The 15,974-nt window shown below is 41.4% G+C and overlaps 1 protein-coding gene and 1 non-coding gene across 2 annotated transcripts in view; both read left to right on the plus strand.

Annotated features, from left to right (window-relative positions):
- Nucleotides 1-6,164: 6,164 nt before the first annotated feature.
- LOC103361599 (kinesin-1 heavy chain-like) overlaps nt 6,165-15,974 on the plus strand; it is a 28,269-nt gene continuing 18,459 nt past the window's right edge. Inside the window, exons 1-11 of the mRNA XM_008287727.1 lie at nt 6,165-6,550; nt 10,756-10,843; nt 10,951-11,024; nt 11,104-11,208; nt 11,308-11,356; nt 11,451-11,506; nt 11,890-11,977; nt 13,137-13,261; nt 14,195-14,299; nt 15,144-15,289; nt 15,691-15,731. Of these exons, the coding sequence (XP_008285949.1) occupies nt 6,425-6,550; nt 10,756-10,843; nt 10,951-11,024; nt 11,104-11,208; nt 11,308-11,356; nt 11,451-11,506; nt 11,890-11,977; nt 13,137-13,261; nt 14,195-14,299; nt 15,144-15,289; nt 15,691-15,731 (1,003 nt within the window). The 5' untranslated portion in view covers nt 6,165-6,424. The remainder of the gene's footprint in view (nt 6,551-10,755; nt 10,844-10,950; nt 11,025-11,103; nt 11,209-11,307; nt 11,357-11,450; nt 11,507-11,889; nt 11,978-13,136; nt 13,262-14,194; nt 14,300-15,143; nt 15,290-15,690; nt 15,732-15,974) is intronic.
- trnaa-ugc (transfer RNA alanine (anticodon UGC)) lies at nt 7,547-7,618 on the plus strand. Its single transcript has one exon. It is a non-coding gene; the product is annotated as a tRNA-Ala (tRNA).

The following is a 15,974-nucleotide window of genomic DNA, read 5'->3' on the forward strand; positions in this document are numbered from 1 at the left end:
ATACCTGGATCATTTCAGATGTTTAGGGCTGGAAATTGAAAATACATTTGATTGTAGTGGAAAAGCTAATCCCTAATTTAGAAAAGATTCATGCAAACTGTTGTATTTTTGTTTGTTTGTTTGTTTAGCTCAAACATTGTTTTAAGAGTGTACATGCATTACATTACACATGATAAGATACATTTGGCAATTAACAGTGTAATTGTGATGTTTAATCCATCCATCCATCCATAATCTATACACCGCTTAATCCTCACTAGGGTCACAGTTGGGCTAGAGTCTATCCCAGACGTGAACCTGCGAGGCAACAGTGCTAACCAACTGCGCCACCTTCCAACCCTGTGATGTTTAATTATTTTATTTAATTTATTTCAAGCCAACATAGTAGGACACAACTACATCTACTTATTTGTGCAGTTGTTTATTCAGCCAGTCATATGCAGCAGTGAAATACATCCACTCCTGCAGATACACATCAGGAACATCAGTCAGGTTGGTTCACGTGTTTCTGAAACAGCTGATCTGTTAGTTTTCTCCACAACAGTTTCTAGAGTTAGCTCACAATAAGTTCATCGTGACCTTCGTCTTTATCTTCTCCGTTTCCTGTCAAGTCAGATCAACGGGCAGTAAGATATCAACTGTCCTGGTGTTCACAGTGTTTGGTTTTATTGTGTTACTGCTCAGCAAAGAGGAAAATGGAGCCTGAAACACAAATAAAGATCAATATTAATTATTTTAATTTACTTTGATAGAAACTGCAGGTTTTGCTGAGTAAAACCATTTTGTCAACTAAATGCAATTAAGATTGACTTTCTCTGACCTTTGCTTCACTCGCAACACGCAGAAGCCTAATCAGCGACTCTTACAGTGCAGATAACATCATCAGCATAATCGTTGTCTCTCACCCGTTTCTTTACCCTCTTCATTACTGTGACAGTGCAGACAGCCAGGAGGACTACAGCTCCTTCAATGACAAAACACAAGGAGACGTCAAATGTAATGGAGCAAAAACAGGTAATTTAAACTGTGAACACATGCTGTTCTGTTCTGAGGGTCTGTACCAGGTTAGTTCTCTATACTGTTCTTTAACGTAAAAGCTTTCAGACTCACTCAGAGGGAATGACTTCATTTAACTTCCACTAAACCTGTGTGACTTGGTCAATAATGAAAGGTCAAACTAATTTACGATGGTCCTGATTACTGCTGCCTCCTTACTGCTGATTAGGACATCATGAGAGCAGAGGGCTGAAACATCCAGGCACGCCTCCCAAGTCTTCAGGATTGACTGATTAAACATCAAGATGCTCCATCATGTTGGGGAGGATCTCTCTTTAGTCCACATTCTCCTGGTGCTCCTCCCAGTCTTCCCTCCATAACATCAGCACGGCAGGGATTCATCTGGAGCAGAGACACTGAGGGAAAACAACTGAAACAGATCATCAGAAACTACAAAACATTACAGATGAATATGTGCAGTGGGTGTTTCCTACATTAAGGAAGAAAGGAGCTGTGTGTGTCAGCACGCTTCGATCCAGCACGAGGAACTCAGACTGATCAAAATCATTAACATTTACGTCCTCATTTTCCCGTTCACGGCTAATGTAAAAACCTGAGACACAGAGAGAGATGCTGTTACAGCCAGTCATCAACAACAGCACATATTTATTACAGAAACAATTGGCGCTTGCTTGCAGTCAGCACACGGTGAACTGGCATTCATGGACCCCAGTGAGAGGAGCAACTGAAGGCATGATGCTGCCCATCTGGTTCCACTGCAGTCTCCTGTGCTGTAACATTTATTGCTCATTTAATAAGCACCACAGGGGAGAACATTGAAAGCAAAAGTATCTGGTGTTCATTTTTCCAGCACAATAAATGTCACAGGCTGCACCTTTATAACTGTTGTTTTTATTAGTTAAAATGCACATCAGGGGGCTGCGGTGGTTAGCGTCGCTACCTCGCTACAAGAAGGTCGCCGGTTCGCATCCCAGTGATCTTTCTGTGTGGAGTTTGCATGTTCTCCCTGTGCAGCGTGGGTTCTCTCTGGGTTCTCCAGCTTCCTCCCACAAAATCCAAAAACATGTTGAGGTTAATTGGTGATTCTAAATTGTCCGTAGGTGTGAATGTGAGTGTGCTTGGTTGTCTGTCTCTAAGTGTAGCCCTGTGATAGACTGGTGACCTGTCCAGGGTGTCCCCTGCCTTCACCCTAAGTCAGCTGGGATAGACTCCAGCCCCCCATGACCCCAGTGAGGATTAAGTAATGCATAGATAATGGATGGATGGATGCACATCAGGCTTCATGTGACCAAGCTAAAGAAACTGTCTTATTCCTGACACAGCTCTGCTCTGCTCCATGTTAGTTCATCACCATCCAGCAGAGGTCCTCAGTGTTTCTCTCCATGTCCGGCCTCCTGTTTGCTGCTCACAGTTTATGAGGGCCCTGCAGGATTTATCCCGGCCTGTGTTTGCTCCACGGTTCTCTTTCTGCCTGGTTATGCAGCTCTGTAAGGAACCCTTAGCAGCTATTAAACCTGTTTGTTCTTCTACCTGCTGTTTCCTGTGTTGAGCTTTTGGGTTCTACAGCCTGAAGTGTGACAACACATTGTGGCCAGCATGGACTCAGCAGACACAGGATTCCTGATGGAGGAGTCAGAGGAGGTGAGTGACTAGAGAGATGGCACACAATCATGAAAGAAATAAAGCTGGGAACATGTGTTTTGATTGTGATTGAAAGACTTAATCTCAGGGATTCATCCGATAAACCCAAAGATAAGCCTAGCATAGGGTCTGCTAGCCTTCAGCCTGAAAGCAATAGACCTCCTAGTAGAGTCCTACTCTCTAGGTTGCCAGCCTCCTGCCTGATGCTGGTTGTGAGACAACCGGCCTCCAGTCACTAAGCCATGTAGTTTAGCCTGGTCTATATCATCTGAATCCAGTTTCCAATCCTCAGGCCTGCTGGTCTCCTGCCTACTAGTCTTCAACTGATCCCGGCCCTCAAAGTGGCCACCTTTTGGAAAGACCTACTGAGGGAAGTGTTGGCTGGAACAGCTTCCTGCTCCTTAGCTGCCCAGCACAGTTTTTCCAGTATTGCAGAAACCTCTGATCCTAGTGGGAAAGAGACCTACAAGTATCTCTGTCCATACACCTGTGGAAAAACAGTGTAGCTTCTGAATTATTTGTCAAATCCTGTTGGGTACAACGTCACTCAGGCTGTACAGAATTCCCCACAAATCAAAGAAGATGAGTTCAACTGTGCTGAACATGTAGTGGATGTGGTGCATTAATACATCACTGTGGCAATGCTTCATTCTGAGCACTGGTCAAATGCTTCTCAAGTGATATGTGTTGTATCCACATTCCATTATGTCCTGTAGTGTGAATCCAGGGCAGCAGGGAAACGGGATCTAGATGAACTTACCTGTGTTGGATGTTCTAGGATACTAGAACAATGTACAACAAGGAGAATTAAAGTTAATTATACGCAGCAAACCCAGGCCCTTGGGCCAGGATGTCATGAGTTAACTATGGTGAAACACCTAAAGTGGATGTACTGACATTTCACTAAGAAATACCGAGGCTGGAGGTGAAGAGGACAAACACTACTACAGCTCAGTTAAACCATTAAGTACTAAAATGAACAGTCTGACTTTGCTCATCCATTATATAGAAATTTATAAATTATTGAGCTAAAAAATAAAAGAAAGCTCAAATGTTACTTCCATGTTAACCACACTGAACGTGGAGGCAATCAGATGATTCCTTCTGGCAATTAAACTTGATGAGAAAGTATTTTATGACTGTTGGTCTGAGAGGAATCATTATTCAGCATCACAACAGATATCTGAACAGCTGACACTTCCTTGTGCTGCTGCTGCCTCCTAAAGGCTGCTTGTGATCCCTGTAGGAAAATCAGAGGGCTGACTTTCAGAGTAAAGGCCGTCCGTACATGGCACTACAGTACAGACATCTGGTGATGGCACACCTGGACCCAAGGCTGATTAGTTTTTTAGCCTGAAATACACACAAAGAAAAGATGTGCAGCTTCAGGAACTGAAACCTCTACTGGTTGTTGTTCTGGCTGCTATACGGAGACACCACAATGGTTCACCACAGTATCGGTCTTTGTGTGCAATGAGTTAATAATGTGTTGTGAAGAAAAAAACAGTGATGTTTTGGTGCAAAGCATATTTCTACGATGGACCAAAGGTAAGGCACGATGTGATTTGTTGACTTTATGTTGTTGACATATTTGAACAATTGAATACATTTGAATCTCTTTTAATCTCCTTGAACGTTGTTTTTTTTTTTGTCTTATGTTTAACAAAGAGATCAGTAAATGTTATATTCTTCTCTGAAAAGTCTGGTCTCAGAAGTAGTAGTGCTCCTTTAGATATAACAACTTCTTGGAGGTGTTTTGCATAATTGTCCACCAGTCTCTGAGCTCAGTAATGTGACCACTCCTCCAGGCAAAGTCCCTTCTGTTTCAAATTCCACCACAACATCCATCCATCCATCTATCTCTATCCCAGCCAACTCAGGGTGAAGGCAGGGGACACCTGGACAGGTCACCAGTCTATCACAGGGCTACACTTAGAGACAGACAACCAAGCACACTCACATTCACACCTATGGACAATTTAGAATCACCAATTAACCTCAACATGTTTTTGGACTGTGTGGGAGGAAGCCGGAGAACCCAGAGAGAACTCACGCTGCACGGGGAGAACATGGAGACTCCATGCAGAAAGAGTCCCGGCGTGCTAACTGGGACGTGAACCGTGGATCTTCTCCACCACATTTTAATGTTTAATTTGAAATTAGGTTTAGTGAGTTTCAGATTTGGGCTGCAAGGTGGCCTCACAGCAAGAAGGTTGCTGGTTTGCGTCCTGGTGAATTGGTGATTCTAAATTGTCCGTAGGTGTGAATGTGAGTGTGCTTGGTTGTCTGTCTCTAAGTGTAGCCCTGTGATAGACTGGTGACCTGTCCAGGTGTCCCCTGCCTTCACCCTGAGTCAGCTGGGATAGACTTCAGCCCCCCACGACCCTAGTGAGGATTAAGTGGTGTATAGATGATGGATGGATGGAGTTTCAGATTAGGTGCCAATGATCAGAACCTCCTCAGTGAGTGACAGATGCAACCAGTCTTATTTTAACCTCTGACATCAAAGGTCAGCTCAAGTGTAGTATGTGATGTCATTGTATCCACGTGTGTTTCTCTTTTATGTGTGTGGGACAGCGGATGGAAATTAGCCTTGTGCATAAATACTGCAACCTGAGATCGTACGTACATTAATACGCACTGTCCCATCTAAATAAACAAATAAATAAAAAATATGCTATGATCTAAAGAGCTCTTTAAGACCTTCAGAAAAAGAAATCTATGAGTATAACTGATTGCTAGACCTATGAGTCTCGCAGTCGGTTTAGAAAGATTTCAAAATGATTTGAAATAAATCATTTCACTTCAGAAATATTATCTACAAGTGGTGTAGTTTTCAAACAGTTTGTCCTGGACTGGTCAACCCTGTGCATTCGACCCAAGAGCAGACAGTTTGATACAAAAAGTGTCTCCAAGTTTCATCACAGGATCTGAAGGTAATTGGAATTGTTGATGTCAAAGTGCTGCATCTACAGTCAGAAAGAGATTCCATTAATCTGACCTGCATGGGAGGTTTCCAGTAAAAAGCCTTTTCTGTTTTAAAACAACTTCAGATCAAAACTACAGTTTGTCAATGAACAATAATGTGTAATGGACAGACAAATCAAAGAGAGAGTTGTTCAGCCACAGAAGCAGCAGACATGTTTGACAGCTTTTCAAGAGACTAACCTCATACCAGGTGTGAAGCCTGGAGGTGGAAAAATTATGTCAGTCAATCTCCATCTCCATAAGATCAGATATGAACCTATCAACAGGGATTCTAAGCACACAGCAAATCCACCGAGCAAAAAGAAGACATGAATGTTTATGGAATCTCCAAGTCAACATCCAGATAAGATTTTATTTGGACCTTACTGGAGATTAAAAACAAGAACTTTGCCTGCAGTGATCAATAGTTTCTCACATCCTGGACAGCCATGTGACTGCTCTGTTCATGTGAAAGAACTGTTTTTAGATCAGCCCTGTTATTGTCTGTTCTGTGCATGAAGGGAACGTCCTGCTCCTTCCTTCAGCTTTCTTCTCATAGATGCATGATTTTGTTGAAACTTCTGCCCCATCCTGGTGGAATTTTTATTTAAAGATATAAATTTATATCAGCTTCAAGTGTGCCTACGTTACGATTTTATTAGAGATTATTGTCCCAGTCAGCTGAAGGGCAGCTGGAGCAGTTCTGTTCGGGGCGCGGCCTCCTCCGGCTCTCTGCTTGCTTTGGTTCGTGTGGCTGTGAAGAGAGGACGGAGCTCTCCATCCATCCACAGCGGCAGACATGGCGGACCCGGCGGAGTGTACCATCAAAGTGGTGTGCCGTTTCAGGCCGCTGAACAGCGCGGAGGTGGCCCGAGGAGACCAGTACATCCCCAAGTTCAAGGGCGAGGACTGTGTGGTGATCGCGGTGAGTGTGTGGCACAACTGATAAAGTCACTGTTGTAGAAAATGATCAGGAAATGTGCAAGAACTCCTAGCTGCATTCATCACAAAACGCACAGACGTTGCATTAAATCTTCGTTTCAAAATGCTTATTTTGGAGCCACAAACTGCACAGAAAGTTCACTTAAACGTCAGTGCTGTGGGCCACTGTGTTAAATCTCCTGACATTTTAATCGGACTCTGCTTGTCACAGATTCCCCCAAATAACTAAGGTTCAAAACTTTTGCTCGTCCACCAGGAAAACGTTAAAGAGAGAAGTTTGTGTGCAAAAGTAGCGCATATATTAACGCCAACAGTTCTGGTCTCCTGTCGTTTTCCAGCTTCTGAAGGTGTTTTTTTGGCATTACAATACGTTGTGGAGCTCTTGTGCTTCCACTTTATGTATATAAGGTTTTGTAGGGAATGACAAAGCCGTGCGCAACGACGTTCTTGGCGCTTTTACGCACGGACCTCTGGATGCTACCAGCAGTACGGAGCTCTTTCAGCATATCAGCCTGAGCTTATAAAGATGCTGTACTCTGTTTTATCTAAACTCCATCGGTTTCAGCTTCACGTTGTCAGCCTCAGGCGCATCTACATTACAGCCTCAGGCCCACTTCAAGCTCAATGCTAAACTTAGCCTGATAATGTATCTGCATGTTAGACTAATGCCAACATAGTAACATGCTGAAGCTGAGAGCTGAGTCTGGGTCTGGGACATATTATTGCGTCCCCGTAGTGCATCTAGTCCACCTTAATACTTCTGGTAATGAACAAACGGACAACTCTCAGTCAGAGAGGGCGCACATGGCTGAACCGTCTCTGGATGTGAATGTGCAGGCTTCTTCACGTAGATAAATAAAGAGCAAGTGAAAACGTTTCCTAATGAGGCCAAAACATTTTCTATGGGTTAAAAAAACCGTAACTGAAGGAGTAGAGAAAGAGGAAGAGAATCAATGAAGACGCTTTCATAGACGTCACAGGGGATGGAGCTCAGTGGTAGAGCGCATGCTTTGCATGTATGAGGCCCCGGGTTCAATCCCCGGCATCTCCACACTTTATGTCATCTTGAACTTGATAAATGAATCATGTATCTACATCTCACCACTTCTAAAACCAGCTGGACATCAGGGAGATTTTGGAAGATATGTAGTCACTGCTCCTGAAAACAACAGTGAGGTTTACTTGAACTTCATTTTTTACATACAGCTTAACAAGTGTAAGATAAGCCAGTTAGTGGTTGTCATGGCTGTCTAAAAATACTGAAATAACACTCTTTTTTTAACCCACTGAAAATGAAAAGAATCTTTGTTCAGCTTTGTTCAGAGGTGCTGACTCTCAGTCACAGGTTCACTGATAAACACTTTCTGCATGTGGACAAGTGTGGATGTTCTGTAGCACAGTGCTGAGCAGTGCAGATGACAAGATTTAGGACCATGGACAATATTTTCCTTAAAATTCTTAAATAAAAATTCTAAGGTTTCTATTGATGTGTCATCAGACAACTTCTGGTAGATTAATCGTAGCAACTGGACTTGCTTGAGTTGAGTTGAAGACGCTTCACCTCTCATCCAAGAGGCTTCATCAGTTCTGACTGACTAGTTGGGAGTTCCAGATACTTATATCCTAAGGAGCCACTAACACCTGAGTTTTGGTTTCAATGACAACAGACAACAATCTCTTCTCCGTATGACTCAGTGTTGATTTGGGTCATTTATGCACTTACTGGCCTTTAATCTTTTGATTTCACAACAGAACATGGATTATTCCTCAAAACCACCTCCTTATTTAAGGAGAAACATTAAAAGGATTTTTGTGCTTGTTTGAACTGAGTCCCCATAAACTGCCATTCACTTCACAGTCCAGCTGTTTCACCTCAGAGCCCAGGAGATAACTGGGCTGTGCAGAGGCAGAGTGAACGGTTTATCTCAGCAACCTGCAGGTCACTGCTCCTCAGCTAACGGCACCAACATTTTACTTGTCTGCCAGCAGAGACTACTGGTTGCCGCAATGTCTGGAAACGGAGTCTGTGGGAAATGGAAGGCTGTCAAAGGAAGTTTATTTTGTCTCTTAATTTGGTTACAGCGTGGAGGCAGATTTAACAGATCATATGTGCAGTACATGAAACAGCAGACTCTGCAGTTTGTTCATTGCACTGCACCGATCTGATGACTCATTTGTTACAGATGGGGCTGTGTCTGCTTGTGTTTAGTGTCATTAGCATTACAATCTCGTCTTTGAGGCCATTTTATTACCTGTGTGCAGCAGCTGGTGGAGCAGCAGTATGCTGGCCTTGACTCTCCCTGATAATGCTGGGTTGTCTCAGAATTTCTTCTTACTTGGACCAAACAGAAAAACACTGAATTTAGTAAAGTTTAAATCCTTAAACTCACTGGGCCAACATTGTGGATTAATAGCCTCATTCACACGATCAACATATACTGTGTTCTGCTGTTGACATAATGCACATAGCAGTTTGTTTTCCCCCATAAGGAATCGTGTAATCGATTAGTTACAAGTAACTCAGATGACTGCATCAGTGTCGCTCTGATTTTCACTCTCGGGGTTTATCTTTAAACACAAGCTGAGAATGTAAAAACATGTGAAGGAGGGACAGACACGACTAGTGTGTGATTCTAAAAGGCTGAAATGTTTGTTTGATCCAGAAGTTTAAAGATAAACTTGGCTTGAAGTCAGTGAATGCACCATCTTGTGTGATTTTCTAAAATACACGACATGAGAAATGTGAGTTCTGTGCAGCTGGAAGCGACTGATGTGGTTTTATCAGAAAATGATTTGTGTTTTTTGTTCATGATGTTGCATTTTAGGAGTATAAAGACCGGGTGATTTGATTGGTCTTATGAAGCAGTTAAAAGAAAGGAGACGTTGTTTAGTTGTGTTTTTTCTGCCTCACACATTGGACATGTAACTGATAAGGTTTTAAAATTTGATTTGAAGGTGTTTAGTTGAAGCCTTTTCAGATAAAATGGTGGAACTAAATCATTGGTGGGGAAATCCATTTGCACAGAATGCTGACTGTTTAAATAAATCATATAGAGAAACCATGCACTCTGTTCAGTATTTTGTAAAGGTGGACTTTTGGCTTGAATATTTTTGCACATTTGAATGATACAGTATTAAAATGTAGTGTATGTGAGCACAGAGAGAAACACCAGCAGACTTTAGTTGTTCTCAACAGATGACATTAAAACACAAGAACAAAACTGTTCATTTGTTCCAGATCAGTCTTCAAATTTCTATCATCTATGATTATTCCTCAGCTTTAGGATTATACACAGCCTGAGTTTGAGCAATACGACTATTCATGATTCCATGGTTCATGGTGATACGTAGCACTTGGGTCAAACCCTCACTGACTTTGGGGCTCGAAGAATGACAGAAGAAAACCTCTTCACATCCCACCAGCTTTTATTTTACACCTCCAAGTTTATAGCAAACATAAAACACAATTAAAAAGGATTTTCACTGAATGGGCCCTTGAAGGAATAACTAAATATGACATCCCATGTGCTGCACTTGCTGTTGATATGCAGCTTTTGTTGCTGGTTAGCAGCATAATGTGGCCACTTTGTGGGGTAACTAAATGCTAAAACACAGACAAATGCAGTAAATAACACCAGTAAAGAAGAGCATGAAGTCAGTGAACAGACTCCATAATGCCACTCACACAGTAATATCAACCTAAATAGCTGATGATAAGTAACATTAGCCGCCTGAAACTACTGGTGACGCTTTATCAGGTAAGGCTGTTTAGCAGGAAAACTCATATAGATTGAACCAGACTATTTATTCTCTGTGAATTTAACTTTCCATTTGTTAGGCCAGAGTGCTATTTCTGTTCTGTTGTTTTGCAAAGCCAAATACAATGAACCTTATTGTCTTTGCAAACCAAGATAAATGAGTCATACCATGTTAGCCACCGTACATTTTAGAACTCAAAGTACCTTTACTTTATGCTTCAGTGTACAATTATTTTGTGAGCTTATACCTTACATTCATATTTTTTCATACCTTATTGCTTTTATTCTCATAGTCAGAGGTCCATAGAAAAGAAAACTAAAAATCCTGTTAAGTTGTTGGGTATTAAACAGGCCTGATGCTGTGTAGCAGAATGGAAAATCTTCACAGCATGCTTTGTTGTTGCTCATGGCTGTCGTCTCTTCTTCACAGGATAAACCGTACCACTTTGACCGTGTGTTCCAGTCCAACACAACTCAGGTGCAGTTCTACAACGCTGTGGCTCAGAAGATTGTCAAAGGTGAGCTGTGCAGTAGAAACCTGTACAGATGTAACGTTAACGAGTGACTCACTAAAAACACAAGACCAAACCTCAATGTCGATAGGTAATTGTCCTGATGTGTACAGATGTGCTGGATGGATACAACGGGACAATATTTGCATACGGGCAGACATCATCCGGCAAAACACACACAATGGAGGTAACAGAAAGCATAAAAAAAAAAAATAGTGACTGTGAGATTCTGTGACTTATGCATGTTTTATGATTATCTCCTCAAGGGGAAACTTCATGACCCAGACATGATGGGAATCATTCCAAGAATTGTGCAAGACATCTTCAACTACATTTACTCCATGGATGAGAACCTGGAGTTTCACATCAAAGTATGTCAACCAGAAGCCTCAAGATCTGGTGTTCACATGTTTCTAAATGTCACATGTCACAGGTTTGGTTAAATCTAACTGCAAGCTTTTGTTTTGTAGGTGTCATATTTTGAGATCTATTTGGACAAAATCAAGGATTTGTTGGATGGTATGTGTTGGGCTTCTTCTCACTGCCTCTCAGATCCCGATACAGACAGTGTGTTTAATTAAGGAGTGATCTTTACTTTTATTTTCCTCCACAGTGTCAAAGACCAACCTTTCTGTACATGAGGATAAAAACAGGGTGCCCTATGTCAAGGTGAGCTGCTTAATGATCCATCTTTGGGGGTAACACTGTTTCTGACAAACTCCGAGTTCCATAATCATTTTCTCACAAGTTCATCCCTGCCACGAATACCTTAAAAAAGTTATAAACCACCAACACATTGTATATGCAGGGTTACATGCTGTACACTACCCAATGCAGACTGTAACTAACTTTATATAACTAGATGAAGAAATCAAGACAGATATTGAAAACACTGAGAAAATGAAGTAATAAGTTCACTCTAGAACAATCCCCTATGAGAGCCTGACACAGTGGCTCATGGTCTCCTCTACTCATAACAGCGTCTCTGTGAAGCTCTCCTGCTGTGGGCCTGATGAACACAGCGTTTCCTTGTGATGTGTGTGTGTCCCCAGGGGTGTACCGAACGTTTTGTGTGCAGTCCTGACGAAGTCATGGACGCCATAGACGAGGGCAAAAACAACAGACACGTGGCCGTCACAAGTGAGTTCCGACACTGAGCGCCTTCAGTGCTGCAGCCTCTCATGGGTTCAGCCTCAGCAGGTCTCCTGACTGTCACCGCACTCAGCCAAGACACCGTCTGTGCTGAATACACACTCAAACAGGAAGGAAAAGATGTGAAAATGGCCAAGGTTGTTAATTATTTCTAATCGTGGACATTTGGCTAAAACTGTAGTTTAACTAACTTCGTTATGGTCTTGGCTTCACAGTCCTGCAGCTAATATTTGCTGAACTTAAACACTTGTTGTTATCAAGTGCTCCAGTCATGGTAGTTGGTGCTGCATAAGAACATTGACTCGCATTTCTCTGCCCTTGCATATACCAAAGCAACTAAAGGGCTGGTTTTTTTTGTTGATATATAACCTGGAATTACTGAGCTGGCCTTTTAAAACTAGTTATTCCTTATAAACCCTGCTCAGACAAGACTACTTTAGTCATTCCCAGAGCCTCCGGGGAAATACAATGACTGGAATGAGCCAGAGAGGGACTTGAAAAAAGCTGTAATCCAATGTTTTGCAGAAACAATAGATGACATGACTATGTGCTTGTGAAAGATGTTGCTGGTAGTGAAAAATCAACTGAGAATTATCACCTGATTCTGCAAGTCTCTTTAGCTTTACAGGATGATTTAATATTATTTGGCTCGTTATTGCACAGCAGACAGACAAAGTTAGGCTCCCTGGTGAACACAGCAGAGCATGTAGCAGCTGAGGAGTAAAATATTTCCTTCAGGAGTTGGTAGAGACCAAAAACAGAGCTAAAATCAAATCAAATCAAATCAAGTTTATTGTCATTTTGCTGTACAGACACAGTCGTACAGGAACGATGAGAGAGCGTTTCTTCATGATCCAATAACTTAAAGCAATTTAAATAAAGAAGTGTTTGCATATCTGGATCAGCAGTTCAGCATTCTGACAGCTTGTGGTATGAGATGTTGATCATTCTGGAGGTTCTTCCTTTAGTGCTCTGGAAACGTTTTCCTGATGGCAGCAGTTCAAACAGTTCATGGAGACGGTGTGAGGAGTCCCTGACAATGTTCAGTGTCCTGCTCCTGCAGCCGCTCTGGAAAAGACAGTGAATGTCCGACTCTCTGTGTTTTGCGCAACAATATTCCTGTTTTGTTTGTGTTGACACATCTCAGACATGAACGAGCACAGCTCCAGGAGTCACAGCATCTTCCTCATCAACATCAAGCAGGAAAACAGTCAGACTGAACAGAAACTCACCGGGAAGCTCTACCTCGTCGATCTGGCTGGAAGTGAAAAAGTACGACTCTCGTTCACTCCTCCTCCACATCTCTCTGCTCTTCTGTGTGTTTCTGTAGTTTCTGTACATGTATTTCTTTTCAAATTCACAAACATTTTGCACCTCAGAGCTGAACCAATAATATTTTAAAGAGTCATTTTTGACTCGTTAACGTGAAACTTGACTTTCTAGGAGTGAACAGATCTTTTCTTCTGATTCTCTTTTCCCTAAGTGACACAGTGTATTCATGTGTACTGGATGGATTTATGTAATGAAAGTTAAATGAAATTTTCTCTCAGCTGCTGTTTCCTTTCAGGGACATTACAGTAACCTTTCATCAGTACACTGTATAATATTTCATATATATATTCTGACACTGTTATTTTCATTGTGTTTATAGTTTTCCTCCTTATACTTTTTGACAATACACTGTTATTTTTATACTGTTTATATCTAGCTCTTTTGCCATTGCACTAGTTTTTGTTATATATATATATATATACACACACACATATACATATATATATATATATAGTCATATGTTCACAGTATTTATTGACAAGTCACTGCTTCACAAGCTCCAGTTCTGTGTACTCCAGTAGTCAAGCAGCAATGTTTTGTTGCCAGATTCATGGTTGTGTTTTTGTGTAATGACAATAAAAAAAGTCTAAGCATAAGCTGTTAGCAAATAGGTGATAGCACTAGGCGCCGTTGAAGTCATTAACATAGTTTGTTAACCTTATTTTATTAATCTCATCTTGTATCCTCTAGTAACTGATTAACCATTTTTGTAATATTTGACTGGGTTTTGAAGAATCATGACCAATTTTTAATTAGTTATAATATTGTTTTTAAAATATTTCAGCCATATAATAACAGTGTTTCTGATTATACAGTATGGTTTCAGTTTCATTGTGAGGATTAAGAGAATTCTGGTGTTTTTGTGTTTCAAAGGTGGGTAAAACTGGAGCGGAGGGCACGGTGCTGGATGAGGCCAAGATGATCAACAAGTCCTTGTCTTCACTGGGAAATGTCATCTCAGCTCTGGCAGAGGGCTCGGTGAGGCAGTCCTTCTTGGTTAAAACAAAATAGTGGTGTTGATGATCCCAATATAGCAGCCTGTATGTAAAATGTGATCCCAAGTTTTCAAATAGTGTTGCTGCAAAGAAGAGGAGAAAACATGGAATGATTTAAAGAATCTGTGATGATTGTGTTGAATAGAAACAGTCCTGTCATAACAAAAAGGAGCCTTATTATTGTGCACGGTTTAGCAAAAGCCCCAAAATGACAAGACGGCAAAATAGCACATCAGGTAGTGTAGTTATACAGAAATAACGTCTATGTAGGGAGGAGGTCAGGGAGGATGGGTGGGTCGACAAAACATTGGACTGCTTGTTTCTGTTGTTCATGCAATAACTGATGTTTATTTTAGCCATGACTGTTCTATAACCTTAGCTGTGTTTGGCTTAGGGTTAAAGACAACATGTGCATATTATATGATTTGAGTTTAAAATGATTCCAGTCATGTTGCATCTTAAGTGTTGTGGGTAAAGATCCTCTAACAGTGACAGGTGTCACACATGAGAGTTTATTAAAGTTCACCTTACTGTTCCCAGTGGATGCACCTGATGTCACTGAACCAGAAACTCTGACAGGAACCACCGCCTCTCTGAGTTGCTGATCCTGCTTATTTAAACATTAATATATCAGTTTGATATGAATGAAATTATTAAAACTTCTTGGACTTTGTAAGTACAAGGCCGTGGTGTGATCCAGTCTTTTAAATGACCCACTACGCATCCACATGTATGGCTTGATTATTGTTGATGCAGCATGTGATGTGAAAATATCCTGAATAAAACTACGCCTTTAAATGTTTCTTCTGGTCCGTGTCCTCTGTCAGACCTATGTGCCGTACAGAGACAGTAAGATGACCAGGATCCTGCAGGACTCCCTGGGAGGAAACTGTAGGACCACCATGGTGATCTGCTGCTCACCTTCTGCTTTTAATGACGCAGAGACCAGGTCCACACTGCTGTTTGGACAGAGGTACACACACACACACACACACACACACACACACACACACACAAAACCACTGCACCAGAGTCCCACGGAGGTGCTTGGGGCTGATGGTGGGCATACAAAACGCAGAACTTTGACACCAGCCTCCTGTTTCTACGGTTATGTTTAGGCAACAAGAGGACTTTAATTAGGGAACAATCGTGGTTTCAGTTAAATCTTAATAAACACGAGTCAGTGTAACCATAAAACATTCAGTAATGCTGCAATCACTCCCAGTGAATATTCTATTGAATGACTGAATGTTTTGAAATCTATTTTCAGTGAATATTTTAGCAATCCATTCAATAGCAACATATTTGCAACTTGCCAGATATGTTATTTAGGAACAGTTTTCCTTTTTTTCTTTTTCTTTTTTCTTTTTATAGTGTTATGCCCAGCTCGTTGAAGAGCATAACAAAGAAGGGAGGTTGACACAGGAACAGCTTTTAAAGTAAATGAGTAATTTATTGAAAACATTCGACAAAGGAAAACTAATAGTAAGGTCTACAAACCCAGGCTAAACTCAGCATAATCAAATCAAACCAAACCAAACCAAACCAAACCAGGAGAGACCTGAAAGGCTCCAGCCTTCCAGGAGGGAGAAGGAGAGAGCCATCTTGGATTCATCCAGCTTTTAAAGGCACCAAGCAGGTGAAACCAATCCTTTAAT

This window comes from Stegastes partitus, unplaced genomic scaffold (genome assembly GCF_000690725.1).
Source record: "Stegastes partitus isolate 25-593 unplaced genomic scaffold, Stegastes_partitus-1.0.2 Scaffold516, whole genome shotgun sequence".
Lineage (NCBI taxonomy): Eukaryota > Metazoa > Chordata > Actinopteri > Pomacentridae > Stegastes > Stegastes partitus.